Source organism: Zalophus californianus, chromosome 5 (genome assembly GCF_009762305.2).
Source record: "Zalophus californianus isolate mZalCal1 chromosome 5, mZalCal1.pri.v2, whole genome shotgun sequence".
In the NCBI taxonomy this organism is placed as follows: Eukaryota; Metazoa; Chordata; class Mammalia; order Carnivora; family Otariidae; genus Zalophus; species Zalophus californianus.
Window position 1 is genome coordinate 77,877,884 of NC_045599.1, and position 24,715 is coordinate 77,902,598.

Below are 24,715 nucleotides of genomic sequence, written 5' to 3' on the forward strand. Positions count from 1 at the left end.
GATATGCCTAAATGTGGTTTTCTTTTTATTTACCTTGCTTACTGCTCTCTGATCTTCCTGGCACTATGAGTGAAAGTTTTTCTGCTGTCTTTTTTTAAAAATATTTTATTGCCTCGCTATATTCTGATTTAACTTTTGGAACTCGAATGTATATATATTAATCTGCGTAATATTGTCCCATGAGGTCATGAGGTTCTGTTCATTTTTCTTGAATCTTTGTATCTCTGTTCCAGAGACTATAATTTCTGTGTTCCAAGTCCCTCTAAACTGGAGAGGTTCAATCTCCAAACTCTGTCTCCTCTAAGAATCTTATTAGGGCTTGGCTTTAAGCTTTTTTAAAGTGGGTCTAGAGTGGGCCTTTCTCTGGGTGTGGTCTTTATCATACAGCTGTTGTTTGGACTGGTTTCCATGTTGTTAGGAGGTGTTAAGTTCTATTCAGTATGTCTGGGTCAAAATTCCAAAGTCCCAGCACTCCTTAATATCTTAGTATCTCTATTCTGCTCTCACCTCTGTAGCAGTCACTCTCTTATAAGACTTGAGTAGCCATGTCTATGGTTGCCTAGCCTAGCTCTCAGTCAAGGACTTATAGGAAACCCCCATATGAACTGCATGACCTCTATAAACTCCTTTCCTTAATCTCTTGCCCCACAGATTCCAACCACTTCAACCATCCAGAACTCTCATCTCTGCCTCCTTAGATGAGAGAGAGAGACTTCCACATGCTGACTGAATTTCACGTCACTGCACTGGAGGCGGGAAATTTTCCCTAAGCAGAGGTCCTGAGCAACTGTGGAATCACCTATTTCTTTCCTCTCAGGAACCAGAGCCCATTTGTGTGGCCATTTTCTTTTAGATATTTAATTCTGACATTTGTTCATGCTCCTCCTTGGTTCTGCAGTGCCTACACCAATAGCACCATCCTCTTATTCAGAACTGTTGCCCTTTAGCTGTCTATCTGACATTCCAATCCTGCTTCCATATTCTAGCTTTCAGTAAATTCTCTTGGCCTCCTGGTTACATAATCAGTTCATATTCTCTTTTCTGGACTATTCAACTCTATTTCTTTTAGGATTTCAGGATATAGACAGTCCCCTGATATGGAAGTTTCTGTCCCTTAAAATGTAAGACATTTTTTCTGCCAGATATGACTATGAATGACTATGATAGTTGAACCATCCTCCTACCTTCCCTCATCCTTAGTGGACAAGTAAGGGGATTTTGACACCAGGAAACACTTATTGAACCTTATTTGCTATTGGAGTGAACTAAAAATGAAATGCCTATCAATACAAATTTCCTCTTTTTCTTTGCTAACAAACAGAATTTAGCTAGAGACTAGAAAACATCCATCTAAATATTAAAACTCCCAGATTCCTGCAAGCCAGAAGTGGCCATGTAACACTTCCCTCCAAAGAAATGCATGTCAAGGGCATCAGGTAGAATTTTGTGTAATGAGCTGCTAAAAAAAAAAAAAAAAAAAAAAAGGACACACATGGCTTCCATAGCCTTTCCACTCAACCACTCTGTTTCATGAAGTTCTGATCTTAGACTTGAAAAGAACATGACCCAGAAAGCTATGAGATCCCAGAAGAATGAGAGGTGCCTGGAGTAAAAATGAACTAAATCTGTGGCCTAGAACCAAGCCTATACAGAGTCAACTTCTATCAGTCAATCTCAGCTTTATTAAAGATGTGAGAAATAAATGCTTATTTGCTATATGCCACTGAGATCTTTTGGTATTGGTTATGCAGCACTGATTCTAGCAAAGCTGGTTGAGACAATAAGCTAGACTCAAATATTGGAAACTCCTAATTAGAAGACAGAAATGTAGGAGGAAAAGCCCATCTCTACTGCTAGACTGCCTACATTCACTGCCCAGCTCTATTTTCATTCAGCAGATTTTCACCCTACTGATTATCCTGTGTCTGTTTCCTTAATTATAAAACAGGAATAATAATGTGTTTTTTGTGAGGATTAAACAGATAATGGTTTAACATATGATAATATGAAATTTAGTATGTAATAGATGCTTAATTAGTATTTATACCAAACTGAAGGTTTTAGATTTTTCCCAGCAGGCCAGTGGTTTTTAACTATATTTTCATGGAACACTGTTGTATATCAGCTGAGGTGTTCCTTAATAAATCAGAATAATGGTAGCTTTTTCTCAGTATGCAGATTAATCTAAGTAAATTTACACAAATTCCTTGTTATAAGATTTTTTCTTCCCTATGGTTGGCACAATTTTGTTTGCAAGCCAAATGAAAACAAGTAAATTAACATGAGTTATTATTATTAACAGAACCAATTCAGAAACATTAATTATACCTAGTATAATAATGTTTTTTAAATAGACATGTGTGGCCCAAATTGTCATTTTATATTACACAAGCAAAATACAGTATTTTCTCCCAGGGTTCCTGCTCCTAGTTCCTGTGATGAAATTGAAAATATTTTTTTTCCATTACACTTTGCAAATAATACTGTTCTTCCAAGAACACAATAATTTGTAGATGCTTTGCATGCTTAAGATCACTGCTGCTGAGGACTCAGGATCTCTGTGAAAAATCTACTTGGTGTTGGTTTTTTTTTTTTTGTTTGTTTGTTTGTTTGTTTTAAGAGAAATCTGAGCTTGAAAGCAACCTCTTCAACCTCAGCTGCAGCAACTTCTTCCGAGAAACGTCACCAAAGGCAAGGGAAGCAAGGGCAAAAATGAACTCTTGGGATTTCATCAAGATAAAAAGCTTTTGCACAGCAAAAGAAACAGTCCACAGAACCAAAAGACCACCGACAGAATGGGAGAAGATATTTGCAAATGACATAGCAGATAATGGGCTAGTATCCAAAATCTATAAAGAACTTACCAAACTCAACATCCAAAGAACAAATAATCCAATCAAGAAATGGGCAGAAGACATGAACAGACATTTTTCCAAAGAGGACATCCAAATGTCCAACAAACACATGAAAAAGTGCTCAACATTGCTCGGCATCCGGGAAATCCAAATCAAAACCTCAATGAGATACCACCTCACACCAGTTAGAATGGCTAAAATTAACAAGTCAGGAAACAACAGGTGTTGGCGGGGATGCAGAGAAAAGGGAACCCTCCTACGCTGTTGGTGGGAATGCAAGCTGGTGCAGCCACTCTGGAAAACAGTATGGAGGTTCTTCAAAAAGTTGGAAACAGAGCTACCATACGACCCAGGATTTGCACTACTGGGTATTTGCCTCAAAGATACAAATGTAGGGATCCAAAGGGGTATGTGCACCCCAATGTTTAGAGCAGCAATGTCCACAATAGCCAAACTGTGGAAAGAGCCAAGATGTCCTTTGACAGATGAATGAATAAAGATGTGGTGTGTGTATATATATACACACAGACACAGACACACATACACACACACACACACACACACACACACAATGGAACATTATGCAGCCATCAAAAGGAATGAGATCTTGCCATTTGCAATGATGTGGATGGAACTGGAGGGTATTATGCTGAGTGAAATAAGTCAATCAGAGAAAGACATGTATCATATGATCTCACTGATATAAGGAATTCTTAATCTCAGGAAAGAAACTGAGGGTTGCTGGAGTGGTGGGGGGTGGGAGGGATGGGGGGGCTGGGTGATAGACATTGGGGAGGGTATGTGCTATGGTGAGCACTGTGAATTGTGTAGGACTGTTGAATCACAGACCTGTAACTCTGAAACAAATACTACATTTTAAGTTAAAAAAAAAAAAAGAAGATAGTAGGAAGGGAAAAATGAAGGGGGGGAATCGGAGGGGAAGACAAACCATGAAAGACTATGGACTCTGAGAAACAAACTGAGGGTTCTAGAAGGGAGGGGGTGGGGGGATGTGTTAACCTGGTGATGGGTATTAAAGAGGGCATGTATTGAATGGAGCACTGGGTGTTATATGCAAACAATGAATCATGGAACATTACATCAAAAACTAATGATGTAATGTATGGTGATTAAAATAACATAATAAAATTAAAAAAGGAAAAAGAAAAGAATGTTTACCCTCACAGTAATATATAAAGTTTAATTGAAGGTAGAAAGGGCTGGGACCCAAGGAGGCTACAGGACAACCTTAGTAAAATAAAAAATGATTCCTTGTCAGAAGCACAGGAGAAAATCGTTAATTAATGAAAAAGATGTTAGGAAAGTGGATAATTTGACAACATCTGGAGGCAGGTGGCAAGAGAAAGGAAAGAAATCTTTAAACTTTAGTGCAAATGAAAATCACTCTGAGAGCTTAGTAAAAATGCTTAGATAGTCCTTGTCCCCATTCCCAAGAATTCTAGCTCAGAATTTCTGGAAGAGTGACCTAGAACCTACAGTTTAAACATATTCTATTTCCGATTCTTTTTTATTTAAGATTTTATTTATTTATTTATTCATTTGAGAGAGCGAGAATGAGAGAGAGAGAGAGCACATGAGAGGGGGTAGGGTCAAAGGGAGAAGCAGACTCCCCGCTGAGCAGAGAGCCCAATGCGGGACTTGATCCTGGGACTCCAGGATCATGACCTGAGCTGAAGGCAGTCGCCCAACCAACTGAGCCACCCAGGCGCCCCCATTTCTGATTCTGATTCGGGTGGCTGAGAGTCACATTTGGAGAAAAATTAGAACATAATATACTCTAATCATTTGGAAGCATTAATTTGACTTTGCTACTTCAATTATTTACCACTTTGTATGTCCCAGTTACTGGCAAGGACTGATGCAGATGGTAAACCGATGGTGAAGGATGACTCCGAGATTTCATGCTTAAGCATATGAGAGAAGAATAATGCCATCAATGAAGATGAAGTACACACTGATAAAATGACATACTGGAAGGATGGAAAGATGATGCATTTTTTTTCAATTTGTTGTATACTGGACTTTTTGAAAGGTGGAGGGGAGCATTAAATACCAACCCTCTTCCGTATATGGCTCTGAAGAAAGTTGTGAATAAGCTAAAATTACGGTGTGTCACTGATGCTCTTCACACTGCAACCCAGCATTAAGATGCCTAGTCCCTGCAATCTTACCAGACAGGAGCAATTGCATTACTCTGTTACTTCCAGCTAAAGCATAAAGTTGCTAAAAGATATTATCCCATCCATGCTAACTAAAATAGCCCTTTACCAAAGTTTTACTATAGACCTTGTACTTGTCATTTATAACACACACTTCAGAGTTCAGAAAGAGTGCAATTACTTTTTGTGCTATTAAGATGCACTTAAGTGCTATAAGAACAAGGATCACATCTTATTTGTCTACTGTCAGATAGTCATATTTTAGCACATAGCTAAGCAAGGAGTAGAAATTCTAATCAACTTGTTGAATGAATAAGTTTTTTTTAAAAAAAAAGAACAAATGATGGGCGCCTGGGTGGCTCAGTTGGTTAAGTGTCTGTCTTAGGCTCAGGTCATGATTCCAGGGTCCTGGGATCAAGCCCCCCATGGGGTTCTCTCCTCAGCAGGGAAACTGCTTCTCCCTCTGCCCCTCCCCCTGCTCATGCTCTCGCACTCTCTCTCTCTTTAATAAATAAATAAAATCTGGGCGCCTGGGTGGCTCAGTTGGTTAAGCGACTGCCTTCGGCTCAGGTCATGATCCTGGAGTCCCAGGATCGAGTCCCACATCTGGCTCCCCGCTCAGTGGGGAGTCTGCTTTTCCCTTTGACCCTCTCCCCTCTCATGCTCTCTCTCTCTCTCTCAAATAAATAAATAAAATCTTAAAAAATGAAATTAAAAAATAAATAAAATCTTTAGAAAAAATGTTAACTTCTGGTTCTGGTCAGGCGTTTTTTGTTTGTTAATTATCCGCTCAAACCAAAATTCCATGTTACTGATGTCAAAATTAAATAGATAAGGAAGGTTTGATTCAAGATTATGGCAAGAGAGAGGTCACAACTCTATTCCAGCTTACGTCCTTGGAAACTGCTGGAGATTTTAAAAGCTGGGGTAGCGTGCATCATAAACCACTAATTGGCCTTCCCCCAAGGAAATGCTTCCTTTTTACCCTAATTTCGTGACAGAAGGTAGTTTTACAATTTGGCACAAGGTGCGAGCCTGAGTCAGGCTCTCCTACCCTTCCCCAGAGACTGGGAGAGAGAAGGGTGGCTGTCTTCTTTGATTACATTTCAAAAAAATGTTCTTTTAAAAAGACAGCCCTTGGTTGTAAAACTGGCACGAACTTTTAAAAGTATTTCTATCTCAGAAGGACAGAGAATGAATTTACAATCACAAGTTTCTAAAGTAAATGCTCTAAGGAAAGGGAGGTAGTCTTAGAGGCAGTCAGAAAGAGGTCCATAATTTATACCTGAGCTGAGGGAGAGTCAAGCCCGTCTTGACCAATGATTAGCTGTTTCTGCGGTTTTGCACCAAGGAACTCAATTATGAGCTTCCAATCTCTCATGGTTCCCTAAGCATAGTTGCTGTTCACTTTACACAACCTCCTTTTGCTTACTTTCCTACTTTCTACTTCTGACCAAAGCGCAGAGCTTGTCCGTTCTTTCTGGCAAGGCGCGTGCGCAGAAGACCGTGCGCGCCTGACGTCATTGAACGCGCCTGCTCCTACTTGTTGGCAACCTAAAGCGTCCGTAGTATCACCGGCTGCTGAGATGTACGAACTTCCGGTTGTCCTGGCAGCTGTCGCTACCGCTGTTGCTGCTCCTGCTCCTGCCACCTGCCAGGCCGGGCCTCAGTTCAGGGTTTGGTCACGTCTTCGTTCTCCACTGCGCCCATGGTTCCTCCTGGAGCCAGGGCGGCGGGCCCGGCGGCTCCCGCGTGGTGAGAGGGCAGTCCGGGGACGATGAAGGTCCCGCACTGCAGTTGCTGTCTCAGCCACCTCTTGGCTTCCGCCCTCCTGCTGCTGCTATTGCTGCCAGGTTTGGGAGGGCCTTTGACTTTGCTGTTGCAGGCGGCCGAGGCCGCACCGGACCCTGGGCCTCCGGACCGTGGGCCGCGGACCCTGCCGCCCCTGCCTCCCGGCCCCACTGCCGCCCAGTTGCCGGGCGGCGCCCCCGCACAAGCCGCAGGGCCGCGGGGCGCTGAGGGCGGCAATGGCAGTAGCCCCCGGGCGGGGCTCTCAGCAGAAGACTCCGGAGGGAAGGCGGGGGAAGAAGACTCAGTGGGTGGGAGCCTTGCTGTGAGCCCCAACCCCGGCGACAAGCCTATGACCCAGCGGGCCCTGACCGTGTTGATGGTGGTGAGCGGCGCGGTGCTGGTGTACTTCGTCGTCAGGACAGTCAGGTGAGGCTAAGCCTCCATGAGTTTCCCCTGCAGGCCTGGGATGGGCTGCCTGGTGACCTAGCAAGGCAGATTTCTGTGACCTGGCTTTGCACCTGCTTGCCCCCATTATCAGGGATGCCTGCCTGAGTGCGATTGTGATGTTTGTCTTTAAAAGCCTGTGGGTACCATTGGAAGAAGTTAAACCACCAAGTAGTTACTCTCTTTCATTTATAAATTATAAATTAATACCTCACCTCCAAATCTCTTTACCTTGCTCAAAGGGCACACTTTCCTTGAAGACGAAGCAATCTTGTATTGACCACACTATCTTCTAATACTTCTCTTTTTTTACTCTCTATATTGTTGTGTACTTTGTTATTTTGCCTGTCAGTGCAAGCCTCCTAAGGACAGGATTCCTATTAGTAACATCTGTGAGACGTAGAGTTCTTTGTAAAATACTCTCACTTATTAGAAAATTAGTATTACTTGGATTAATAGTAGTGCAGAAAGACCTTATGGATATTTTATAAAATTTAAAATTTATAAATTTAAAAATTTTTAAAAATTTATACAATTTAGAAGAAAAGTTATTCCTTATGAGCAGTTTCTCATACTGGTCTTTAATCGGCCATATAAATAATTAGATTATAATATATGACGTTTCCCACATTCCACTGTTTTTGACCTGGAAAAGTAACAGTTTTGTATGGTTCAGTCTATGCCATGTACCCCATTAATCGGAAAGATTTAGCACTCACTTTGCATGGCACAAAGTATTTCAGTGCGAAATGTTAACAGTTGCATGATAAGATGGAAAACCTATGCAACAAAAGAAAAAAATGTCAAATATATTCAGTTTTAATATTGGAGCAAATATTTAATACCTAATGAAACTAAACGTATCTGACTTCAAATTTACAAAATTTTGAATTCGTAAATGGGTAAATTTGATATTTCACTTACCAAAAAAGCCTTTCTAAAATGAATTCATCTATAAATAATAGTTCTGTGTCATTCAAGAGTTTAAATTTATCAAATAAGTCATTTGAGCCTATTCTTATTATAGAATGGTAGATTATGGAATTCTTTAAATTTCAAATTTGGAACACTATGGTGACTTAAAATGACACCTTTCACCTTAACTGTGAGGAAAATGACTCAGAGGAATAAAGTGATTTATCTTGTGTCCCATGGGGTCTAATATCTATGATTATAAATTCCACTGTTTGTTTGAATGTTTTTCCCTCTTTTTCCCCGTTAACAAGAAGCCTAGGTCCGACATATGATCAACCTTTGGATTAAGTAGACCAGGTCATTATGTTGTTTAAGTACCAGGTTATGAATCAGTAGATGATTGATTGCCACTTATTATTCTACTTAATGCCATATAAAGTAGAAAAGGAATTATGTAATAAAATTAATGACATTTATTATTGTTATCTGTCACCTTCATTTGATACATTTTATTACTGAAGTAAAATCGTTTTATGGTGTCAATTGTGATATTTAAATATTCCATGTAATAAGATGACGTGGAAGAAATCTATTGTAAGATTGTAAGGTTGAAAATCTATAATAAGATTATTATTTAAGTGGCTTAGATGGTGACTATCTTTCTGAAGAGCTGACATATAGAGCCAAGACATAACTATTTGAAGGACTCAGACAAGAAAAGAGCTGAGGGAGCAACTGTCTAAGTAGTTTTTATCTCTTGTGGAGTTTTGGTGTACTATTAAAAAAAAACACTAGTATTTGAGAAGACTATTAAAATGCTGCTCCCTTTTCCAGGTTCATATGTACGGGAACCTGGATTTTCTTTATATATTTCAACCAAACAACATATTGCAAATGATTGAATGCAGGAGAAAATATGAACACCTGGCTGTTTTCCTTTTTCTATCTAGTTCTGTTTGTTTAAGCCAGACATTAAAGGGATTTGAAAAAGTCTCTATCAGTGCCATTTTTCACCTTTTTTCGTTTTATTTTTGACAAGTATATATTTTTTTAAATTTTATTTTATTATGTTAGTCACCATACAGTATAATTTTTCATAAAAAAGATATGTTAAAATGTAATGGACTTATTATTTTAAATGATAAATATCATAATGTGTCTTAGGTTTCATATATTAAATATTGATATGTATAATCCACATAAAACGTAAGTTCTTTGGAGTACTGAATAATTTTTAAGACTGTAAAGGAATCCCAAGACCAAAACATTTGAGAACCACTGGTGTAAACAGCATTATCTGATCTAGATACTATTGGTTCACAAAGCCAGCAAATCCAGATCCACTTTCTGTTAAAGGGGAAGTGAGAACATGTTCATGAGGTGTTAAAGACATAGCTAGCCACCATATGAGACTTTCTTCTTGATATAAAGATTGAAGAAAATTGAAGCAGAAATTATTTTTCTCACTGTTATTTAATACTATCTGTATAGTTCCTATAAAGATCCAGAGTACCCTGAGTATTATGTTTCTTATGCTTGTAAATTTTGGGTCTGATGATAACTTTTTTGGGATGATCCTTATCTTTTCATTTTGCTTCTACGTAATTTATAATCTTATATATAAATGTTTATTGCCATTGATTTTCTATCTTCAGTTCTGTAAATCTTGGAAGGGTACAGTCTTCAGTATGATTTCATTGGATGGCTCACTAACATATTGTATGTTAACAGCCAAATTCTGAACTATGGCTAAGAAAAACTTCACCTAATCAGTTAACCAGCATCTAATATATTCATTTATTCATTTTTTTAACCATCATCTGATATATGAACATTCAGTTCAAGTCCTAAATTTAGTTGGCTACCTGATGTTCCAGGCTTGATTGATGCCAACAGTGTTTGGGCAGTGTTTAGAACTCATATACTTGCTTCAGGATTATGGGATAAAAACTATTTATTTTGGTGAATGCCCATTTTGGCTCTCCACTTTGAAAGTATGTGTAACAGCACACCAACATTAGTTTATTTGTGCCGGGGGAAAAGAATGGGCAAAAATCATTTCCTTAACTCTTAGGTGGTAGCACTGAGAATTTTTATTTGTAAAATACTTTAACTCCATGAAACTTATAAGTTGTTTTGTTTTAATCTAATTGAGTTATAATGAATATGTGACTGGAAATAATAATAATTCACTTTGAGGCTGAAAATATTCCAAAAAACAATTAGATTGTCTCCGTAGAAATTTAAAAAATATATACAAGGAAAAGAGTAGGCTTCCTAAGATTAAAATATATAGTCTCTATGAGAAGAGGCTCCTTGTCTGTCTTACTCTGTACTATATCCTAAGTGCTGAACATTATGTACAACATATGATAGGCACTGAATAAGTAGTTGTCTAATAAATGAGCATTCTTTTTTTATATATTTTTATAAGTAGATGGTAAAGATTTGGAAATTTAATGGTAATTGCTTCTTATTGATAGAACAAGGAGGAATGAGGATCTCAATTAATAATACTTAGATTTCCTTCCTCTCTGTAGGGCATTCTTCCACAATAAAGCAAGAAAAAAAATTGCAGGGTCATTATTTTTTTTAGCATGCATGTTGATCGTTATAAAAGCAATTTTGGTATAACTTTGTGAAGAATGGTCCTTGCCTTTAAAACAAGGAATTATTTCTTTTTTCATGCCATGGCACTGATGCTTTTTCATTTTGTATTCAATATGGTGTATTAGGAGACCAAGGCTTGGATTCCAATCCCGACACTTTTCCTCTCTGATCTTAGCAAGTCACTTAACCTTTCTAGTTTAATATCTCCTGATGTAAAATGGGGAAAGAAAGCTATTTTGTGTAGTGGAGATGAGCATGAAATTTAGTATAGTAGCCTTCATTCGGGCAGTCAGTATTTTATTCAGTTGCTCAGAACTGAGTACTGGGGATCTAATGTGAGCAAAATAGATGTTTCTGCCTCCATGGCACTTAGAGACTAGAGGAGTGGAGAGACACTAATCAAACAATCATATAGATAATAAAGAATGTACAGGATGCTCTGGAAAAGTAATAAAAGCCAGGTCCTATTAAAACTTAGTTTCTAGCAAATTCACAATATTAATTTAATGGTTCCTATACCTATAGGTTAAGACACTAAATTAGTTTTCTTTAAAAGAAACTTACTTTGTAACTGAAACATTTTTGAAATTTTACTTATCATCAGATATCTAACATTTGTTAGTTATTTATGTACCAGATGCAATGCCACATACTTCATGGGCATTTTCCATTTTAATACCTTCCAAAAACCTTGAAAATAAATAACACTATTCTTGTACAGGTAAAGAAATTGAGGTTAAATAATTTGTCCAAGGGCACATAAATAGGCCATGCAGAACTGCATTGAAACCCAGCCCTGTCTGAACTTTTTCAACATGCCTAGTTACCATACTGCTTCATGTTATTACTTAAAGTCATGAATTTAAAGTGATACTGCACATAAGGGTGGCTAGCTTATTTTAGGACAAAAATCAGGTGAATATTATATGTATAGTACCTTTCTGTTTAAAACAATGGTTTTTGTGAATATTAAAAATCTCAAATTTTATTTTTAATAAGTGAGTTAACCTTAGCATTTATTGATAGTGTATCTGTGCCAAACTGAAATAATTTAGCATTCTACCTCAACCCCCTACTTCCCTTTCCTCCTCCAAAGGTTTTCTTTATTTCCTAAACATAGTCAGGGAGTAGTGATATTTTACAGCAACTTCTATTAATCTGATCATACATAATTCTTTTTTTTTTTTTTTGATCATACAGATTTCTACCTCAGTTCCTCCTGGAGCAATTCATTATTGAATTATGAATGTGGGATTGGTAATGATATCTTTCCCATCTGGTTACTTAACAAGAATCTCAGTTACAGAATTTATTTTTTTATACTCCCAGAGGACCTATGGTTTCAGCACTAGTTATTAAATCATAAGACATCAATAGAAAATCACTCAATTTAAGCAAAAATAGGGAATACTTTGACTACTTAACATTTATGTATTTACTCACTGCCATTTATTCAGTAAATATGCTTGAGCAATTACAGTATGCTAGTGATAGGCCCTGTGGTGAGCACAGCCGTGCTCAAGATGAGAAAAGTCCCTGCCTTCTTGGAACTTATAGTCTATGTGTGGATACATCATTGGAAAGTGGATTTTTCTCAACAAGTATAAATTGTCCTGGTTTGCCATTTGTTCAGCTAGGTAGGATATATTGAATGTTTTATATAGAGACTCAGAGCTTGGAAATATATTTAACAAGTATACATTCTTAAAGAATTGATATTCTTTGCACAGATGAAACTTACCTTTCCCAAATGTTTAGTCATACTCTTAAAATATTATAAATTCTAATGTGGCTTTGTGGTCAGATGTCAAAATGTCAAGGTGATTATGTATCACTGGTACATCCAGGGAAACAAAGTTGCTGGGAGACTCATAGAAACTCTATGAGAACAGAGGCTATTTACTTATTTTGTACCCAAGACTAAGTGCAGTGTTTGTACCCAGATATCTGGTAAATGAAGTAGGTTTGACCAGACAGAGAAAATAAATGTTTAGGTAGGGAAAATAGTTATTAGGTTTTTCAAAAGAAATAACATCCCTCGTCCATCTCGTGTAATTTTCCTTTCCTGCTTCCTTCTAATATTAAAGGATTAGGTTACAGCTTGTATCACTCACCATTTCGGTTAAACACATGAAAACGGTCCTGCTAACTTAAACTAAAGGGTATTTTTTTAATCTCAAAAAGTCAAAGAGTAACTGAAGAATTAGGTTTTAGTAATAGGAACTAAAGCAGTTTAGGAGGTAAGAAACCAAAACAGAAGTTTCTTTCGACTATATAGATATGCAGTGATTTTCAGTCTCTTTGTCCCTCAGTTCAGGAATTGAATTCCATGGAAGGAGAAATAAATTTGGCCTACTTCTTGGCAGAGATGGTTGCAATCCTAATTATTACCTCACCAGACTGTTAATTGTGATACAGATACTACCAATAAAGGAATATGAGTGTAAACAGGAAAAGAATACAGTTACCAAAAACAAGAGATGTTTACCTCCCTGATCCTGATCCATCTTTGCTCTGGGTTTCAAGGAGGAATATAAATTATTCATACCCATCTTCCTAGATATTTTTTTTTTAATCCAGCAGTTTAAAGTACAAGTTCCTATGACTGGCTAAAAAAGTGTACTGCAGTTTGACCATCTGTCCATAGTCACTAATCACCTTCAAACTATCAAGTGTTCTTTGTTCTACCAGAGGAGTCATTATTCTGAACAGTTTGGCTGCATTTGTTACTTATCACTTAATTCTTGAGTTATTTTTGCTGCCTTGACCTCTGTTTCATTATGCTGTCCTGATCCCATTTCAGTGTAGCCTGATGAGAAGTCAGATTCCCTGAGTTCTAACCGTAGCTTTACATGAGAGTATACTTGCTGTATATCCTTGGCTGAGTTAAATGACAGATCTAAGATTCAGCCCAGGTTTTGTAAAATAGAGAAAATGATAGGATTTACCAGAAAGGATTGTTTCAAGAATCTATACAAAGTACTTAACACAGTTCCTGGCACATAGTAACTACTCAATGAATTTTAGTAGTGATAATGACTATTATTTTTCTTCTTTCATTACTATTTTCTGATTTCTTCCACTGGTCTTGTCTCTTTTCTCCTGTAATAATCTTGGCTTTAGGGAGTGCTTTTAAAAAGCTATCTCTCCACTCTGTTTTTCTACATGTGATAATAGGATTTTCTCTACTTAGGCAATGTTCATCAGGTGTGGAGTTTTGGGAGATAAATGGTTAATTCGTTGGGGGTATTAGGCCCAGGGTAACCCTTCCTAACCTTTTTCATGTCATGCCACACTTAGAAATGATATCCATGTGGAGTGAATGCTTGAGACTATTTACCCTGATCTCTGTCCACCTTGGGCCCTGTTAGCAACCCAAGGGCAGAGGGGATTTTTGTTTTGTCACATCAGTAAATCCTTTGCATTTATGGCACAGTGGCTGGGGAATGTTTGTAAAATGGTGCTGAATGTGGACTATGCAAAGAAGTGGTTGGAGAAGTTATTGTGTTGGCTACCTTTAAATTCAGTCAAATCATTTCATGATAAGTTTGAGTGACTATTATGTCTCTTAATAAACTGTTCTGGGTATTGGATAAGTTTGAGTGACTTAACAGTCTAGGTATGGGAACTTAAAAGATAATTAAGATGTCTTACTTTTCCTCAAGGAGCTTCACATCTAGTGGAAGAGTATCACTGCTTTTTGTGATAAGAAATTGAACTTTGAGGAATATGGTGGCAAGAGATTAAGCTAGTTGGAGTAGGCTGCTTGGGAGTCTCATTCCCACAGACAAGGCTATTTGGACAGTCAGTTAATACAGCAAAAACTTTAATTTGTATAGAAGGCTGGGATCTTTATTCCTAATCAACATGAATGATCTCTAAGAACTTTCCCTGTAGCTGAATCTAATTTTCAATCAGACTTTTCTCTTTGGATATGTTTTGGTCACTCTTAACAATTTTGGCTGTGCCATCAGGGAGAAGTATTGAATAGGAGGGGGGGTGATGTTCATTTAAGAATATAATATTGAAGTATATTCAGATATTAATAGTAGGAAAAGAGCCAATAGAAAAAGAAATATTGAAATGAGAGGTAAGGAAGGTCCTTGAGAAGACATGGAAAGAAAGAATATAAATAAAGCCCATGTAGTGGGAATAGCATGGGTGAGAGGGAAGAGGTATCCTCCACTGAAATGCTCTTATATCCACACCTTTCATTTGCTCCTCTGGGTTGTTGCAGTCTGGTTTCTCCTTCTACCATTCTAAGTCTTTTTTAAAAATTTTTATTTATTTTATTTGAGAGAGAAAGAGAGAGAGAGAGAGAGAGCATTAGTGGTGGGGGTATGGGTAGAGGGAGAAGGAGAAACAATGCTGGGCTTAATCCCAGGACCCTGGGATCATGACCTGAGCTGAAGGTAGATGCTTAACTGACTGAGCCATCTACAGTTGTCAGAGCTTGGTAAGAGAAACTAAAGAATGTACAGGGGCTTTTGACTGCTTCAGCCTAGAAAGGAGCCTAATTGTATGAAGGACTGGGAAGTAAGAGAGAGAGAGTGTGTGCATGTTCCAGATTAGGTGAGCACTAGTAACATCTGCCTTATGAAGTGATACGGCACATCAAAGGTCATATAGCTGGAATGCGTCCAAGCTGCTGAAGAATCCAGTTTGAATTTAATTCAAACTTGGCATTCCTTCTATATTGTTCAGTGAGTTCTTAAAGTGATTAATTGATCATATTTTCACTTTTTCATTTGGATGAATTTGCATTTTACAGAATAAGAAAACAAATTCTTAATGATACTGAAAACAATAAGCAATTAAATAAAGCTTTTGCGGTTACCTTAGTCTGTACTATTTCTTACAAATTGTACACATCATAATGAATGCACATTGATACCCATTGGGAAACTATCCTAACTCTTGAAAAAGTAATGCAGCTATATAAAATTAACAAAATTTAACTTTAATTGCCTTCTCTTTTTTTGTCTTGCTTTTGACTGGCTTACTCATTCACTGTGTCGGTCTTTTTCTACTTCATAGATTCCGGCTTCTACTTTTTACTTTCTTAATAAAAATTAAGTAATTTAGTAATTTAGGGCTACTGTGATCCATTATTCCCCTTACTATGTAGACCTTACAGTCTCTCCATGAGTTTATTAATCTCCATCACAGCTTCAAATTGTCTCATGTTCTTGTTTGCACCTATGTGCATGTGTTTTCTTCTACATTGATTTCCTGTGGTAGATATTCTGATTGGGTTATCTTTATCGACTAGGCCACATCATCAGTCACAATCCAATCTAGAGATTGACAGCTCTTAGAAAAAGTGCCCATCAGAGGGTCATATTAGTTGTGGTTGAGAGTAGGGGATTTTGCACAGTAGAATACACCATTAACTGCTGCTACCCACTCAAAAGAGCTTGTAGGCAAAGTAATTTTTCTTAGAGTAGGGCCGCATGACAGGTCCCGTGATAGCAGGCCTTGTGCATTATTTTAATGTTAGAGTCCCATCTTTTTTAGTGGTAGAAACCAGCTACACTTCCACTGAAAAACCTAGGACTCTGAGGAGTCCAGTTTAAAAACAGTTGTGTTCATGAATTTGGGCAGCTGAATCTCTGAGGAGAAAAAAAAAAATGAAAAGGTTATGATCTAGATGGGGATGAGACTACTGGGTTACTGAAAAAAACAAGTGTTGAATGAAACTGAAAAGTTTTAGTGGACTTTTTTGTGGCACTGTATTTTTTATTGAAAACTGCAAAGAAAAAAAAAGGTGATTGTTCAGAATGGAGGGATTGTTAATAGAACCTGCCTAAAAAATTCTTAAAAAGAAGAAAGAAGCAAATACACATTTGAGTGATGGAAGATTGGCAACCTAACTCAGAGAAGCTAGGATGCTAAGTGCTCTGATCAGTTAAGAAGTTTTTACCTCTATGTAATACAATATCCTATTAAAAGTGACTTGAACGTAAAGGCATATTTTGCTGTTGTTATTTACTTATGAATATGGGCAGACTCAGAGTTGATTCAGTGATTTTGTAAGATTATCAAGAATTCTCTTTTTTTTTTCCATCCTTGTCCCCCCATAAGATGGCTACCTCAGCTTTAACAATTCTGTTCCCACACAGTAGTGTCTCAAAAAGGAAAGAGAGGGGGCCTGAAAAGAAGCCTTCTCTTCCTATGTTTTTGTTTTTTTCTTAATCGGAGAAAACTCTTTCCCAGAAACCGCACTGCTAGAGTCATCCCATTCTCTCATTTGTCTGAACTGCTTTATCTGCTCAGCCCTAGACAATGACTGGCAAAAGGAAAATTATATTTTCATGATTGGTTTATACCAATTATTACGATCATTATATATCTCTTAGGGCTGGCCCCAGTTGCTCTCTAAACAAAATCATGATACTGTTAAAGCAGAATAAGGTTTCCTTTTGGATAAACAAAAAGCAAATTCTGCTGCTGTGATCAAAAGTTAGAGATGGCTTAACCAGAACATAAATGTACTTGTTAATGCAAGTAGCTACCAGGTTATTACTTTTTATTATGAAAGGATGAACCAGAAAATGCAGTTCACTAAAATAATATATTTATTTGGTGTAAAATAAGATCATTGTATTGGGGATCAGAAGACTGTTTTGGTAGCTGATTTTGTGACCTCAGTTAAAATTACTTTGATTCATTAGGAAGACAGTCTTGCTTAATGTTTAAGATCCCAGACTTAGGAGTCTACTGCCTGTGTTGAATCCTAGCTCTACCATGTACTATTTTAAGTTTAATTTTTTCTAAGCCCTGTCTTTCTATGTATAAAATGAAGGTACTTACAGGATTGTTGTGAGGATTATATTAGGTAATGCTTGTAAGCTGCTTGGCTCAGGCCTGACATATGTGCACACTAGGTAACTATTAACATTATTAGTAATTTCGTATGTCTAGAGTTGCATTTGTAATATATTTTGGAGTTTTTACTGTATTTTTTTGACACCTCTTCACACCATACTCTCCATACTCTGTGTATATAGCATTTGACTTCTGAAAATAGCTGTTATTGGTGAGTGGGTAGGTCTGACAAGTTTAGAGATAGTGTGGGAGCTGGGGAGATTGTAAGAGAAATCTGCTGGGGAGGGGGATGGTTGATCATAGAGTAAGAGGTGAGGTAGAATGAACTTTGGAAATGCTGATTTGTAAATAGGACCTTAAAGTTGGTTGGGAGGGGCTCCTGGGTAGCTCAGTCCATTAAGCTTCTGACTTTGGGTCAGGTCATGATCCAAAGGGTCAGGTCATGATCCCAAAGTCCTGGGATCGAGCCCTGCATTGGGTTCCCTGCTCAGCTGGGAGCCTGCTCTTCCGTCTCCCTCTGCCTACCTCTCCCCCTGCTTGTGCTCTCTCCCTCTCGCTCTCTGTCAAATAAACAAATAAAATCTAAAAAATAAAAAATAAAAAATAAATAAAGTTGGTTGGGAGATAATTCCATGCTGAATTCTTAGAAGTGTAGGTCAGAAGAATTATCAAGCCTCATATCCCAAGCTTTAGTGCCTGAAAAAGAACACCAGGAAATTCATGAAAAGGCCAAGGTGAGAGGTGAACAAGGGAGCTGTGTGCTTTGCACTTTCCTACAGGACATTTCCTAGCTAAGTTATATAATACTTATTTAGGATTTACTTCACCTATGGCTGTCTACCAGTATACCATCAAATAGGAGACAAGTACAATTCAGTGCATAACTATCACAGGAACTGATGGTATGTACTGAATTGTAGGGAACTGGATGAGAAAAAGGATCTATCAAGAGTAAACAACATTGCGGTATCCTAAACATAGATGAACGTGCATTTGATTTTTTTTTTTTTTAACCTTTGGGTGTTAGCAGTGAACATTTTACTGGAGATGAACAGTGGCAGGATACCTTGTTGGGGGAGTCTTCTGTTTAGTGCTGCACTTGGTCAAGGTCGTATAATGACAGAGCTTGGTAGCTGATAGGCCAATAGAGAAGACCCAAGAATAATTATGAAAACAAACCAAAGGTATTTTAAAAAAAGCACAGTAGTCAGAGAACTTCAACATGGGGTCAACAGCTCCTTACAAAAGAGTAGAATTAACTCATTTATCCTGTATAGTAAGACAGGGATATCTTTAGCATTGGATATAGTTCCATGAATGCTGAGAATTTAAAAGAAGACCAAAAAAAAAAAAAAAAGTCACTTTGGCTTTTGAACAGATAAACTTCAATTATTTAGATTGTAAATTAAGTATAACTACATGTTAAAATGTGATAATTGTATACCCAAAAGATAAAAATGAAACTACTCAGTACAGGATGTAAGCTGAGTATTGGTGGTTCTAATTTGGGGATTTGGGGAGTGTATGAGAATCACCTGGACTTGACCTAAAACATACTAAATGAGTATCTAAGAAGTCCTGGAATGAGTGCATGTTTAATATGTTTAATTATTCTAGTCCTTTTTTTTTTCTGTCCTGAGCCAGAAGGATGTTGTCCATATTATGATTTAAAAATTGTGATGAATTGTTGAACACTACATCTGAAACTAGTGATATACTATGTGTTGGCTAATTGAATTTAAATTTTAAAAAAATTTAAAAAAGTAAAGATTAGCTAGCTCCTGTAGGTTTCGCTGTGGTATATTTTTGGAGATGATGTTGTTTTCAGGCTTCTCTTATCCCAGGAGTGATGATTAACATAAAAATTGTAGGTTTTGTTATACATAGAAAATGCAATATATATTATCAATCCATATATTTTAGTTAGTTCATTTACAGATAGTAGGCATCTGCTTTATGCCATTCCCTGTGTACTGGGGTATAGTGGTGAGCAAAAACACCTGCTCCCATGAAACTAAGTCTAGTAGGGAAGACAGATAGTTTACACAAAAAGTATACAAGTATATCATTAATAAGTACTTTAAAGGAGATGTACAGGGGTGCTATGGAAGCCAATACTAGGTGTTTATTTGTGACCTAGTGAGGTGGATTAGGGAAAGCTTCTCTAAGGAAACTGGAGCTGAAAGAAGAATAGGCGTTAACACAGCAATAGTGTGGTGTGGGGGGGGAAAGTATGAGGCCAGTGACAGAGAACACATGGCCATTATAAGGGAATACGAGTTAGAAGGTTTTGTGGCTGGAGTGCAGATGGTAAAGCAGAATGTAGAGTAAACAGCAAGGTGAGGCTAGCAAGGTAAGTATGAGCTATCCTATGTTGAATTTTATAAGCCATATTATACAGTTGTTACTGCTGAGCAATAGGAAACTACTGGAGATTTTAGAGGATGGAGGAGAGGTTAGTGGGTGACCAGAGCAGATAGAGGTACACGGGTATTAAGCTATATCAGTAGTCAAGGCGATTGATGATAGTAGTGGTGAACACTTTAAATGAATTTCAGTGATTCTCAGGAAGTAAAATCCAAGGACTTTGTGATTGTGATGGCCATGGAGCTACATTGATTAGACTTCCCTTTAAGAGACCCTGCTGTAGGAAACAGTTGACTGACAGCCTCCAGCTGTCACAGATTTGGATCCATTATTGCATCCATGCCAGGGCCATAATTCTTAAGACTTTTCCAGCCAGTGACTGAGTGTGGCCAAACCTGGGCATTCTGATTAACAGAAGACCCCCTCCTCTAATGGGCAACATTTCTTTTTGTGAAGACATTCCATTGGCCTGGTCAAAACTTTCTTAGAACTGCCTTGTAGTCTACTGTTCTTCCTACCCAGCCATTCTTTCTTTCCACTCTCTTTCACAGGTCTTAAGCCTGCATTAACCTTTGTAGGATCTCCTCTTCTCCTTTTCCCTCCCTCTATCCTTTGGAGACTTTCCCCCTAATAAATCCCCTATGATCTATTAATTTGCCAGAGTTTCCTGCCGTAACAAAGCACTACAAACTGGGTGACTTAAACAACAAAAATTTTTGACTTCACAGTTTTAGAGGCTAGACAACTGAAATCAAGATACTGGCAGGTTTGGTTCCTTCTGAAAGCTATGAGGGAATGTTCTGGATTGAATGTTTATGCTCCCTCCATTCATATGTGAATGTATTTGAAGATAGGACTTTTAAGAAATGATAAAAGTCAAATGAGGTCATAAGGGCAGTGCCCTCATCCAGTAGGGCTGATTCCTCTTATAAGAAAAGGAAGAGATTCTAGAACTCTCTCCCTGCACACACAAAGAAGAGGTCATATGAGCACACAGTGAAATGGCGACTGTCTACAAGCCAAGAGAAGCCTCAGAATGAAACCTGGTACTTTGATCTTGGACTTTATAGCCTCCAAAATAGTGACAAATAAATTTCTGTTGTTTAAGCAATCAATGTTATGACATTTTGTTATGGCAGCCTGAGCAGACTACTACACGGAAAGTTCTGTTCCAGATTTCTCTCCATGGCTTGAAGATGATGATCTTCTTCTCCACTTGGTATTCTTTCTATATGTGTGTCTCTCTGAAGATTGTCTTTTCTTTTTCTTTTTTTTTTTTTTCCAACGTCATACTGGCTTAGAGCCCATTCTGATGACTTTATATTAACTTGATTGTGTTAAGACTCTATCTTCAAATAAAGTCATAGTCTGAGGAGCTAGGAGTTAGGATTTCAACATACGAATTTGGGGGAGACATAGTTCAACCCATGGCATAATCTTGTCTCTTACTGGTGTCTGCTTCTTGAAGAACTTGAAATGACAACTGATGGATTGGGTTTTGGCAATGGGGGATGAAGATGAGAGAGATGTCAGATAAAAGTATTTTTATATATATGTATTCATTGAGTTGGATTTCTTGATAAATCAGACAACTAAAATTGTGGCTCACTAATTTTTATTTGTATTATGTTGGTAATGGTAAAGTAATTAGTTTCAAAGTCATTCTTGGTCACTATTTTACTTTTTTGCCAAAAATAGCCAAGACTAAAAAATGTTTTATCAGTAGTTGTACATTTTGTTATTAAGAATTACTCTGCTTTATCATTATGTCTTCAGATAGGAGAGTATGTATATAAAATACCCAGTAAATAATATATCCCTCAGTTTAGTTTTGAATGTGCTATCGAAGAAATTCAGGAATTAAGGAATATTGCTTACATCTTTCCATACTTAATAACACCCTACAGGCTTTCATTTAAAAGAAAACAAAAAGAGTAAAACCAGATGGGTACAGCAAGTTACATTGATCAGTTTTCTCTCTCTCATAGAGTAGTAGAATGAAATGGAGTTTTATTCTGTTGTGTTTATGTGGCCTCATACATTTTTACATAAAATTTTATCAGGCTTACTTTAGCAGTTCAGTTTTATTTTTGTACTGTAGCTTTTACATGCTATTTAAACAGAAATAATTCTTACCAACCTGAGTATAATGGAACATTGAGGAATCTGCAACTATATTAGACAGCTATTTGAATGATAACTTGATTATCTAGAATGGATCTGATCAAGATCATTTACCTGTGCATGCCATGTGATGAGTCAGTATCATTCAATATGATCAATCATATAGCTATTTTCTTTTGTCCTTTTATCTTCCATATTTTCCTCTACAGATTTATAAAGTCCCTATTTTTTTGTTACGAGCCAACAAAATTTGTTTTCGTACTGCAATATGCGTTTACTATGTCTAATAGAAAAGTGTCATATCTATAATTATATGTGTAATTGTCACCACCCATAGACAAGATTGTGTGTCATGAACTTAATTAAAACATTCATTTGTGAGAAAAGAACTATAACTGTTAAAATTGTGTGAGTTTTAGGGCGCCTGGGTGGCTCAGTTGGTTAAACGACTGCCTTCGGCTCAGGTCATGCAAGTCCCGCATCGGGCTCCCCACTCAGCGGGGAGTCTGTTTCTCCCTCTGACCCTCTTTCCTCTCGTGCTCTCTGTCTCTCACTCTCTCTCTCTCAAATAAATAAATAAAATCTTTAAAAAAAAATTGTGTGAGTTTTAAAGCCCCCTTACACTTTTGCTTAAAAAATAAGGCACATTGCCTATTAAAAAATAAAAGTAGCCTTTTTATTTAAACTTTCAGTATACTTTTATTATGCATATTGTATTTTATGTTTAATATTTACTACTTTAACTAGATGGTTCAGCTACTTTGAATCAGCTCAGTAATTTTGAAGCTTTACTGATGTTTTTGACCTTTCCTGAGAAAAATCACTGCATATGGATATATTTGATGTTTTTATACCCATGTTGCTGTCACAATCATGTAGCCATCAGTGCCTCGATCTTTGGACTTGGGGGATACTTTTTTATTTTTTTAGAAATTGCATTTCAACTTTAAATTCTATTTAACAGCACACAGTTATGAATTAGTAACATTTACTAAAATGCTAACTTCATTTAAATTGAACTGCATTCCCCCACTTATTTGGTGCCCAATAATGTACCTTCTGCATATATGAAATAGGTTCTTGTTTTTAAAGAGCTTGCATTCATGTTTGGAAGACAGCATTTATATAAATGATTAAAGGAGAGTGCAAGCTAGAATAAATAACAAAGTGCTCACACTGATGCAAACATTGGCACTATACAAAGATAGAGAAAATAGCATTGCTAGCCAGATTAGCCATTCACTGAAAGTTTGGGAATTCATTCAAGAGAGGATGAAGACCTTGGGAGTGGAGAACAATGTCAGCTGAGATGAAATTGCAAAAGTCCTTAAGGTCTATGTTTGTATCCTTTTCTTTTTTAAGACTTGCCAGGGTATCCTGTGACTGGCAATGACTAGGTTATTGGCATATTGATACTTGATATATAGTATATGACCCAGGAGGATCTTGTTTTTTCCAAAAATGATTCACATGATATTAATTTCTTCTTTGTTCACTGAAAATGCGAGAATGTTTGGAAAGCCATATATGGTGTAAAAACTTGAGTGAAAGCCTGGCAAAAGGGAAGAGGAGAAATTCTAACTCTGAATATCCTTAACTTAGACTGCCAAGTGGCTTCGCTCACTCTTGTGTATTCACTTTTTTAAACCAAAGGAATGCTTGAAGATGTTATTCAGTTATGTGGTTCAAAAGGACTAATGGTGAACTATAATCCCCTGGACCTTTTTATTCCTACTTCCAGGGTCAGTATTTTTATGTTCTTAGTTTTTCTGTGAATTACTTTCAGAAGTCTAAATCACAGGTTGGTACACTATGGCCCATCAGCCAGATCTGGTTCACTGACCTATTTTTTTAAGACCTAGGAACCAAGATTTTTTTTTTTTTTTTTTTACATTTTTGAAGGGTTGTAAAAAAACCAAACTAAAAACAAAAAATTAAGGTGAATATGTGGCAAGAGACCATATGTGATCTTTAGAGTCTGTAATATTTACTATTTGATCCTTTGCAGAAAAAGTTTAGATTTCTGATCTACATAGGGTGTGAGTATGTGTGAATGTGCACAAACATGCACACATATATGTACTTGTTAATGTAACAACCTAAACATTTAAGTTCTCACTATATAAAGACTAGCTTATACTTCTTAGTGCCATTTTTTTTTTTTTTTTAAGTCTTAACATTAGTATTAACTCTTACATTGGTTACATTTGTAGTTTTAAATACTATACTTTAACCTCTTGTTTACTGTTCAGTGCCTTTGGGTAGGTATATAGATAGATCTATAGGCAGTAACTAGTGGAAGCTTACTTGGTTTTTATCTATGCTTAGTGTAATTTTCTAAATTTTCACCACTGAGACCAGGTACTTTACACTCAGAAGCTAGCACAATGCCTGTTGCTTACTAAAACTCAAATATCTCTTTTTTAAAAAAAAACTCTTCATTTTATTGGTCTTTTCTGCTTTCTATGCTCTGTTTTTTGTTGTTGATTTTAAAAATTTTATTCATTTATTTGACAGAGAGAGACACAGCGAGAGAGGGAACACAAGCAGGGGGAGTGGGAGAGGGAGAAGCAGGCCTCCCACTGAGCAGGAAGCCCAATG

General features: G+C 37.1%; 1 protein-coding gene across 4 annotated transcripts in view; it reads left to right on the forward strand.

Moving 5' to 3' along the window:
* The first annotated feature begins 6,629 nt into the window (after nucleotides 1-6,629).
* FAM174A (family with sequence similarity 174 member A) overlaps nucleotides 6,630-24,715 on the forward strand; it is a 34,442-nt gene continuing 16,356 nt past the window's right edge. For all 4 annotated transcript variants that reach the window (XR_004820105.1, XM_027606920.2, XM_027606919.2 and 1 more), the window contains exon 1: nucleotides 6,630-7,252. Coding sequence is in view for 3 of the 4 variants with exons in the window: in XM_027606920.2 (XP_027462721.1) it covers nucleotides 6,813-7,252 (440 nt within the window). In the remaining variant the exon portion in view is untranslated. The remainder of the gene's footprint in view (nucleotides 7,253-24,715) is intronic.